The 10,950-nt window shown below is 39.1% G+C and overlaps 1 protein-coding gene across 1 annotated transcript; it reads left to right on the top strand.

Moving 5' to 3' along the window:
- Positions 1-4,010: 4,010 nt before the first annotated feature.
- Positions 4,011-10,328, top strand: LOC114653130 (tigger transposable element-derived protein 4-like). The gene is made up of 2 exons (XM_051928789.1): positions 4,011-4,032; positions 9,052-10,328. Exons 1-2 carry the CDS (start codon positions 4,011-4,013, stop codon positions 10,326-10,328), a joined length of 1,299 nt encoding a protein of 432 aa, XP_051784749.1.
- Positions 10,329-10,950: the final 622 nt, after the last annotated feature.

The raw sequence follows: 10,950 nt of genomic DNA, 5'->3' as shown, positions 1-10,950 counted from the left end.
CACATGTGGCTTGAGGTTGTGGCGCAGACAGCAGCCTCTTGAGTCTGTGGCAAAGGTGATTCCCGTAGTGGGGTTGGAGAGGAGCTAGGTTGGAGGGGATGTAGTATAGCAGGTCCACAGCTCAAAATTGAAAAGGCCAGTTTTAATAGATAATCACCGCACTCCCGGCTTAGAGGGGGTCGTGGTAGTGTGGCCGGAGCGGTACCCAGGAGCTTCTTGATGCAGGCGGTCCTCGCTTAAGTGCACAGGTGAAGAGTCATCCGAATCTGTAATTGTTGCTGGGAGCTGCTAATCGCCACACCTGATCTACGTCCCCATAATATATAATAGAAGTGTGAGGCGGATGGAAACGGGAAAAACAGAGAGAGAGAGCAGGAAAGGAGATTAATGGGGAAGACCTGCGTGAAACACTTGAGAAGATAGAAGGGATGACAAACGAGAGCACAGTTACAGTAGTTCTGAAAATGAAATCCTTAAAGTGTGGAATTCTCTGCCAAATAATTTTAAGTCAATGAAAGCACTTGGGATTGTTTTCTTACTTTGTTTGGATCATCTTATGCTTGTGAGTAGCTGTTTTCAGCTTTGAATTATATCAAATCTGACACCAGAAACAGACTAAAAGATGACCTGAGTGCTGCATGTGTTGCTCTCAAACTTACAAAGTATGAGCCAAGATTAGACAAATTATCAGCATGCATACAACAGCAAAAATCGCATTAATTGTTTAAATGCAAACTTTTACCTTTCAATAAAAAGTTGTTTGTATCATTGAAAGCTCTGATATTGTGCTTTTCTTTTAATACAAAAGATGTTAATGTATGAGTTGTTTTTTTCTAAACTAAAACCTCAGTATTCAGGTTAAATTGCCATGTTGGCACTTTGAGATAAATAAGTGGGTTCTGAGTTGCAGTTTGGGCACTTAGTCTCTAAAAGGTTCGCCATCACAGGACTAGGCTGATTCCAGGGCTATGGGGGATGAGTTGTGAGGAGAGATTAAAACAGCTGAGCCTTTTCAGTTTAAGCAAAAGAAGAGTAAGTGGACACATGATTGAAAAGTTTAAAATTATGAAGGGAATAAGTACAGTGGATTGAAGTAGCGTGTTAACCAGTAGAACTTTAGGGACCTTCAAAACTAGGTTTGATGTTATTTTGGAAGAATTAAGTGTTTAGGACTGGTGAGCTTTGTTGGGCTGAATGGCCTGTTCTCGTCTAGATTGTTCTAATCTTCTAATGTAACACGATAGTTAGCACTACTTCCACACAGTTTCAAAGTCCTGGAACTAATTACTGTTAGTGCAGAGTTTATAGCTCTCTCTTTGTGTATGTAGGTTTCTTCTGGGTGCATCCCTAGACTTGCAGGTTAGGTTTACTGGCAACTCAAAAATGGTCCTACTTGAGGAAATCAGTCTGATGGTATTTGTGTGCTGGGGCCTCTCAGTTGGCCCTGTATCCAGATTTGTTTCCTGCTTAGACTAGGCACCAGCTCTCACAAGTCAAAATTGGGTTAGAAAATGGATGGATGAATTAATAAGAGACACAGTTAAGGGACTGCTTACAGTTATCACTAGAAGCACCTGCATCTGTCTTGTATTCCTGCTTTACTGTCCCATGTGTATTATTTTTCACAGTTACAGGTGTAAAATTAAATATTAATAATTCTGAAATCATCTTTGATTAATGTATTGTAAAATAAAAGTTGTGTAATATGTGTAAAATGTAATCTGGTGTCCTCATAGAGAAGCAGATGCCAGCAGTTGGTTATGTTGGTTATATTTGTGAATTTCCCCTTAGGATTAATAAAGTATCTATCTATCTATCTATCTATCTATCTATCTATCTATCTATCTATCTATCTATCTATCTATCTATCTATCTATCTATCTATCTATCTATCTATCTATCTATCTATCTATCTATCTATCTGTTACAGTAGAAGCTCATGCCCTGGTGGGAACTATGGTGACTTGTAGAGTGGGCCTTGGCTACTTTCCTAAAATCCTGGTTGATAAGGCCAAGGGCAAAGAGTGACACCAGCTGATTTAGGAAGAAGTGCAAGTAAATGTAGAGGAAGAAAGAACAAATCGAATGATGGGGCTTAAGCGGCAGGGAGCAAGGACTAGATGGGAGGGGGCACTATTACCTGGTCTGACATCTGTCAGGCACAGTCCCATCATGTTCAGTTCCTTGTCCATGCAGTTTATAACATCGCCCTAGCTCAATGAACCTTCACATTTGATGAAAAAATATCCTCAGTGCTTTGAAAGAAGTTCTCTGGAGCATCATCTAAGCAGTTGCCTAGTTGACCAGGTGCTCATGCCAGTGGCCGAGTGTAGCCACAACCATTAACAACAGTAAACATCAATATCCTCCAAAGAAGGCCGTTTTGTTTGTCAAGGCTCATGAAAAGCCACACTAACAGCACGTGATACGCACTGGTATTTTATTTATGGCTTCTGATAGGCAGCTCAAAGTGGACCTAGGCAAAAAACAGATTTCCAGAGCACATAATTGCAACTTTGCATCCAGACATGATCATCTTGTAAGAAGCTATCAAACAACTGATCATCTTGCAGCTCACAGTACACTGGGAAGAGCACATTGAAAAAGCAAATGAAAGAAAGTGTGCCAGGTACCAGGACATGGTAGAGTTGTGTCATATTCAAAGCTAGCAGACTCACTGTGAGCCAATGCAGGTGGGCTGCCAGGGCTTCGCAGGGCACTAACTCTGTGGGGTATTATGGTGTCTGCAAAGAGGACAGACATAAAAATTGTGTCAGGAGCTGCAAAGAAAGCCACTTAGGTGGCTTTGGATTAGAAACGTATATCTGTAGGCAGTTGCTGCTGTGATGCAGGCTGGGGGTCTGATTAGCCTTGGCTGGGTCATCTTGGTGAGGATGCATGATGCTGAAAGACCTCAAACAGCCAATGACCCTTGGTAATATCACTGATAATGCATTGCAGCACATCCAGAGGACGTACCTTAAACTTGAGAATCGCTTAACACAGGGGTGGGCAAAGTCATTCCTGGAGGGCCGCAGTGGCTGCAGGTTTTTGTTCCAACCCAATTGCTTAATAAGAAGCACTTATTTCTCAAGTAACACTATTGGTTCACTTTAGTTGTCTCGCTTGTTAAGATTTTGAACCGAAATGAAAGTTTCAGATTTAACTTGCTTTATTAATTTACAAAAGAAATAAAGGAATGGTGTGTGTCATCAAAGTAAATCAGTGAAAAAGCTGACATACAGACAGCCATTCACAGTTACAGAAAAATACTACAACTAACAGACAGTTGTTCAAATTGAAATAAATAAATACATACATACATATTAGAGAACTCATAGTAGTCTGCAGACACTAAGGTTTTGTTCTTTCAAACAGTCAAGACCGTGTGAATGAACTATTGTTTACAAAGGCTTGCTGGCCAGATGCCATTATAATCTATCTTAGCAGACAGTGTTGTCAAACTAGATGTTTAAATTACAGGCTCATTCCTAAAAAGATACAAGCCTTGATTATATGCTCCTGGCAGGTGACATCAGCAATAATGGAATGTGTACAGAAAACTGAAGTGTATGTACAGTTACTACAGCACTTTGAACGTCAGTGATTGTTGGGAACCATACAAACAAAAAAGGCTGATATTTAACTCAGATTATTTATTTATTTTTTTTAATGCTACAAAGTCCAAAGTGGGCACTTTGAAATATGCTTGAAGCTGGAGTACAAACAGTACTTGTGGAAATATAAACAGTTTGTTCTGTTCCATTAATATAATGCCAGAACGACAAATACAAGGATATGACAGCACTTTGACCTTCTGGTATTTTGAACAATGAAGTTGTAGAATTACTTTTTTCCACTACTTACTTAATCTGTAATTACATGCTTTAAATAGCACGGGTTTTTGGAGTACTTTGGTTTCCTCTCATTTCCCTAAGGTGCATATGCAGGGTTAATTGGTGAGTTTAAATTGGACTTGTATGAGAGCTTAAAAGTGAGTATGGTCTAAGATGGACTGGCATGCCATCCAGGGTAAGTTCAGGTCCTTGTAATAGAAAAAGGTTCAGAAAATTAATATCAAAGGTGAATTTTAGGGCAATACAATTATGTCCTTTCATGTATTTTTGGGGATTGCTAATGTTTTTCCACTGATGTTTTTTTTTTCATTTTTGTTCCTTTAAAGTTGTTAATTAATTCACAAGTCTGAAAGAGTCATGAAAACAGGCTACTGGTCTTTGCTCTATGTTTGCCATTTTCATTGTTTCTACTCTTATGTCATGTTTTGAGGTTTTGTATTCTGAGATTCCTTTTATGTTGATTTAAATAATTTTTTTGCCATTTTGGTGCCATTTGGGAATGACATTTTATTGTGGGTGCTGTCATTTTCTGCTCATTGGATGTGGCTATATGTTTATTACAATGATGGCCATTGCCATCCATGTGTTTGGCAGCATTGCAAAAGGAGATCATTTCACAATTCATATAAAAAAGTTCTGCGGTGGGCTGGCGCCTTGCCCGGGGTTTGTTTCCTGCCTTGCGTCCTGTGTTGGCTGGGATTGGCTCCAGCAGACCCCTGTGACCCTGTAGTTAGGATATATCGGGTTGGATAATGGATGGATGGATGGATGGATGGATATAAAAAAGTTTTCGATTAAACTGTTTTCAACAATATATCACTCAAAGTTATTGCATGATATCTAATTACAGGTAGAATCTTTTCACAACATGAATTTCCTCAACTTTGATTTTCAGATCCTGCTTATGCTTTACAATTACTCTTTAATAGTCTTTTACAGTGTTTTTGTCTCCTGCCCATTCCCTGACCATGAATTATTCTGCTCCATTGTTGATATTTTATCTCTCTGTTAAAATATTTCTCTTCAACGCTATCATTCCTCCATTTCAAAGGGCAACATCTTAGAGACTTTATTATATTTGCCTACAGGCAGTTTTGAAGTTCTAAAACCTGTTAGTACAGAGTTCCCCAACCATCGGGCCATGGACTGGTACCAGGCAGTGGATTATTTGATACTGGGCTACACAGGGTCACGGGGGTCTGCTGGAGCCAAGCCCAAACAACACAGGGCGTAAGATTGGAAACAAACCCCGGGCAGGGCACCAACCCACCACAGGGCACACACACACACACTCGGGACAATTTAGGATCGCCAATCCACCTAACCTGCATGTCTTTAGACTGTGGGAGGAAACCGGAGCGCCCAGAGGAAACCCACACAGACATGGGAAGAACATGCAAACTCCACGCAGGGAGGACCCGGGAAGCAAACCTGGGTCTCCTAACTGTGAGGCAGCAGCGCTACCCACTGCGCCACCGTGCCCCCACTTTTTATTTTTTTCCATTTTAATGACTATCAGAGTCAGCAGGGTGTTTTATTTTGAAAAATCGAAAGTGTGCTCCTGTCGACTTTCTTGTATAATGAGATAGAGGAAAAGGTCATCAGAACCACTTCCAATTGTGCAATATTTCTCCAATATCATATCTCTTTGTTTATCGTCATAACTAATTGATAATATCGATACACAATCATTTATCTCTATTTATAATCAAACTTTATATTAAAATGATATTTTCGCACTTAGGGAGGTCAAAAATGGTGGAATTTTTTCATGATTACATATGCATTACCTAGATTACAAGCAAAGTAAAAAGAGTAGTAGTCATCTAAAAACAAAGAAAAAGTGTTAGCATTATATAATATTTTTTGCAATAATTGCTATAGGTAAAACTGCATTTAGCCTAATTTAATTATGAAAATGATGGCGTAAATAAAAAAAAAATTCTAAAATTAAATTTATTACCAGGAACACAATGGGGACATAGCAGCTTATTGTTCCCATTACATAGTTATATTTACATGGCATGTTCAATGTTTACACGTTATTGTTAAACTGATGATGTATAAAATAAAGCAAAATTAATAACAGTTATTGAAAGAATATGCGTTATATTGAATACAGTTTTTAATATTGTGTACACATTTATATTTCCATGATATAAAAAATTTGGATGGTTGTTTAAATAAAATACTACATATGAGTAATATAAGTAATTTTTCTCAAATTTCATATCTGTTTGCTTTTTATCATTATAAATATCTATACACAATTTGAATCATGTATCTGTAATTATAACCATAGTTTACTTGAAAATTACCAATAATATTCAGTTAAAGTACCACTTCTGGTTACCAGAAGTGGCCCAAAAGTTGATAGGATTCCTTATTTTTGATATAAAGCAGGTGTACAAAATCTCATTGACCAAAGTCAAAGCATTTTCAAGTTATCCTGTTTAGAAACAGACAGACAGACAGAATTTTAAAAATGAAATTTTCAGACCCTGGAAGGTCTGAAACGTTAAGATTCATCAAAATCTCAAGGTTGAATTTTTTCACAATTCCTTTACTTTCTCTATATACTATGTATAGGAGAAAGTAAAAATGACCAGATCATCTCCGTAAAACAGTGACTATGTTCTGTTGTTTATGTACCTTAACAGCCACTGTAGTTAAGGAAGTATGGAGGGTGGTATTCAGTAAGGATGTGTGTGCAGATTGATTTGCTTGTGGTGTACAATAAACTGTTGATAACTTGCAATAACTGTGACACTCATCATTCAACATGGTGAAGAAGTCCTCCGTAACTAAGCACAATGAGCAAACGTAATTTAATATACATTGACGGCATGGCAGAAGGATTTCGCAGACCCGAACTGCTGGTGTTTGATGGCAGTGTCGCAGAGAATTGACGTGTGTTTGAACAAGAATGTGATATTTTCATAGCAGCTGCACATTCAGGCAAAGATGCATGTACAAGAGCATTTAAACCTCTCGATATGGCAGGCTATGTTGAACTGTTGATATAATGTTTAATTTTTAAATGTGTTTAAAGAAAATATTTAAGTAACCTTGTTCATGTATTTTGAAATATGGAACAAAGCTAAAGAGGTAGGATTTAGAACAGTGACTGTGTTCTGTTGTTTATGTACCTTGACAGCCATTGTAGTTAAGAAAGCAGGAGGGGTGGCAATATTAAGTAATGTTTGGATATGCATGAAGATTGATTTGTTTGTGGTGTACAATAAACTGTTGATAACTTTCAATAACTGTGACCACTTGTCATTCAACAATCTCTCCATCACTTCCATCTGTGCCTCTTTCCCACACTTGTCTCTATCACAGTTTTGATGCCCAATAAATTAAGCCCACAAGCTAACCCTACCTAAAATGTGTAAAAAACAAACATTTCTGGAGAGTTTCATTGAAAAAGGGGAAATACCCAATGATAAGACAGAAGAAGACTCTAAGACTGGCAACAAAAAGAAAGCTGAGTTTAAAAGAAAATACGAAGAGTTCTACTTAAATTACAGGTTTATTGCGACAGGCGATTCACATGTCCCAAGCCCGCTTTGTATAATATGTGGCAACCGGCTATCCAATGAGGTCATGAAGCCTTCAAAACTGCTTTGGCACATAGAGACAAAGCATTAAAACATGCATTATTATGCGTGCACGACGGCCAGTCCATGGAAAATTGCCTTACATAAAATCCGTCTTTGCTGCAAAAAACCTTGGAGACTGCTGTGCTAGACTACAACATTTGTACATGTAAAAGTTTGTTGTTTTTAATGACTCATTTCTTAACAACAAAAGAAGAAAAGTGCTGAATAAAACTGCAAAATGATGGTTTTACTTAAAAGATCAATGCACTGATGATGCTTGTCCCCTACTTCTGAAGTTCTACCTTGCTTGTGGCTGTCTTCTACTGTGCAGAATAGCTCAAGTTCTCCTTGCGCTAGGTAATATATGAGCACTGAACACTGAATGTTGGACATAGGAAAAATTTTATATGCATTTGTTTGGATGAAGGGAGTTATCAAGCTTATTGTATTAATTGAACAGATAAATATGCTTTGGTGGAAAGAGAGTAGGTCAATGAGAGCTATATGTATAAAAAATTTAATATGCAAGAGAAGTCATCATTTTGTGAAATGTAGGATAAGGCGTAGCACGATCAGTCGATCAGAGGCAGACTGGTTATCTGTTTCCTTAGTTCTGAGGCAGACTGCAATTAAAATTTTCCTAAGAAAACAAGTACAGTAAACTGCGATCTTATATATGTTGCTGCTATTGCCAGTATAGTCAACTCCACTTACCTACAATTCAATTAGCTGCAATCTCCACCTAGCTGCAATGCAGGTTTTGGGCCTATTTTTTTCGCTATACACTCCATTGCTAACTGCATTCGGTTAGTGGCAATTCGCTTATCTGTAATTTCCGGTTTGCTGTAATGCTACTAATATTCCCATTTCATAATTTTCAGGTCAGTTGGCTTCGGATAGCTGCAATGGCTGTGCAAGTCCATTTTCCGCTACTGTACAGTCTACTCCGTTTAAGTGCACGACCTCGCTAACGAGATCACCATGTGCACTTAAGTGGAGTCGACTGCACTTGACTTTATGCAAATAGAGACCGTGCAAGTCATGTGCAACTAGGCGGAGTGTGCGCTCAACCAACGTGCATGCAAGTGGAGTCGACTGTAGTTGATATACTGTACAGAGAGAGACGACACCAGTCGACAGTGCCAGGCATATGCGTGGGCAGTGTCTGTTATTTCAGTAACTTAGAAAGCCGACAGATTTGAAAAGAACATCAACTGATCGACATAATTTAGTTTTTTGAAAAGTTCCTGGAGTATCGTTACATTAGGTCTAGTCTAATATGGCAGCGTGTAAGACTTCAAAAACGTTAAAAGCCCTGTCATTACCGGATAGAGTAGAAGTGTTAGAATGAATTGATAGTAAGGAAAGTCAAGTGTCTTTTGCTAAGCACTTCGGTGTTCATCCAAGTCAAATCTGTTGCATTGTTAAGCAACAGCAGCAGGTGATTGATGACTGGAAAAAAAACTGCTAATCCTGACCAAAAAAGAAAACGGGCAGGAAAATCTGAGGATGTTGAAGTTGCTTTGTTGCGTTGGTTCAGCCAAGCTAGAAGCACACAGCTGCCAGTTAGCGGACTGATGTTGATTGAAAAGCCAATCAGCTTGATGTTAGCTTTGGTATAGAGGGATTTAATGCTACAAATGGATGGCCAGAGCGCTGGAAGCAACGAGAAAATATCCAGTTTAAACAGCAACATGGGGAAACGCAGGACATTGATGAATCTGGTGCAGAGCGTTGGATAGTTGAAGTTCTTCCTGACATCATCAAAGAGTATGATGAACATGATATCTTCAATGCTGACGAAACTGGGCTTTATTGGCGTGCCATACCCGAGGGAACATTAACGTTTAAACACCATGAAGCTGCTGGGAATAAAGTGCCAAAAGACAGACTGACTCTGCTACTGGCCTGTAATATGGATGGATCAGAAAAGCTGCCGCCACTGGTAATAGGGAAAAGCAAAGAGCCAAGGTGCTTCAAAAACGTCAAGAAACTTTCAGTGGCATATGAGGCAAATTGCAACGCATGGATGACCAGTGAAGGTTGGCTGCAGTGGCTGAAGAAGCTGAACAATTCAATGTGGTCTAAAAGACAACAAATTGTTTTGCTGTGTGATGACTGTGCAGCACAGAGTGATGATATCAGACTGACAAACATCAAGCTCGTTTTTATGCCGCCCAACACAACAAGCTTAATTCAACCCATTGACCAAGGCATAATAGCAAATTTCAAGCGAAATTACCAATCCCTCATGCTTCGCCGTCTGATGGCTATCATGGATCTAGGTGACAATGAAACAATGAGAGCAATTGAGCTGGCCCATAAGCTGACGCTACTTGACAGTTTGCACATGCAGAAGGATGCATGGAGTCATGTCAGTACGTCAACAATTGTTAACTGCTACAGACAGGCAAGCTTTGTGAAAGCTGTGGAGGGAGATAGCACTATCCCAGTTCCGGGTGCCTCAGCAGCAGTTGTGGGCAATAGCAGCAGCGTGGGGCTACAGCTGCCTGATGGAATGCCAACTAATGATTTCGATCGTTTCGTTGAAATTGACAGTAATGCTGCAACACGTGCAGATAAAACAGACGAAGAGATATGTGAAAGCCTGAAAGCATCTACTCCAGCTGCTAATCAACTAGAAGAGGAGGAGAGACTGGACGCGGCCGACGTCGATGACGTTCAGACTGCACCTGCCATGGCACTGACATTCGCTAATGCAGTGAAGAGCTTGGATTTTATACGAGCCTACCTAGAGTCAACTGGCTGTGATTCATACAAAACGTTTTATGCACTGTCCAGCCAAATTTATGACCATCGTCTGAACCAGGCACAGACAACAATAACAGATTATTTTCGTTGCGTGTGAACTAACACTGAGTAAATGATGACATTACTTAATTGAAAATTAGCAGCTGTAGACCGGCAAGGCATGTACTGTAATCTAATTTGACTACATTAGACGATTAAACTATATTTGAGGCTGGTCAGTTACAATACGTTGTGTTTATTCCTTAGCTGTAGGCACTGCAGTTAGGCGAGTCCTTTATAAATAGGTGACCACAGTGACGCAATACATGCATAAAGTATGTACCTAGCATGAAGCACATGGCTCACAGTCTATTATAATTTAACTCCGCTAATTTGCAGTCTTCGCTTACCTGCAATTGGGCCTTCAGCCCCCAAACAATGTAGCTAAATGGAGTGTACTGTACTTTTTTAGATAATTTTTTAAACTGTCCATTTTATTATACATTAAAACTTTGAGCTAATGGTAAAAGTTGGAATTCCAGATACAGTCAATGAGTACCACATAAAGACGTGTAACACCTTTTTCTTACAACTTGTTTGTTATGTAGAACTGAGAGATTTGGCTGTTGAATCCTACTTTTTTGCTGCATTTAACAATGTTTAAGTTATTTAAAATAAGATTTCCAAAGTTATCCAGTGGAGTTTAAGTTATAACAGACTCAGCACAAATTCTCTAAAAA

The sequence above is a fragment of the Erpetoichthys calabaricus genome, chromosome 6, assembly GCF_900747795.2.
Source record: "Erpetoichthys calabaricus chromosome 6, fErpCal1.3, whole genome shotgun sequence".
In the NCBI taxonomy this organism is placed as follows: Eukaryota; Metazoa; Chordata; class Cladistia; order Polypteriformes; family Polypteridae; genus Erpetoichthys; species Erpetoichthys calabaricus.
Note: the sequence above shows the minus strand (reverse complement) of the source record. Positions and strands in the feature narration are given on the sequence as shown.

Bases quoted from the DNA above. Each gene is read 5' to 3' on its own strand.
- LOC114653130 (XM_051928789.1), top strand. From the start codon at position 4,011: ATGGACTGGCATGCCATCCAGG. The intron at 4,033-9,051 runs GTAAGTTCAGGT...TTGATTGAAAAG, and splicing joins GGACTGGCATGCCATCCAGG to CCAATCAGCTTGATGTTAGC.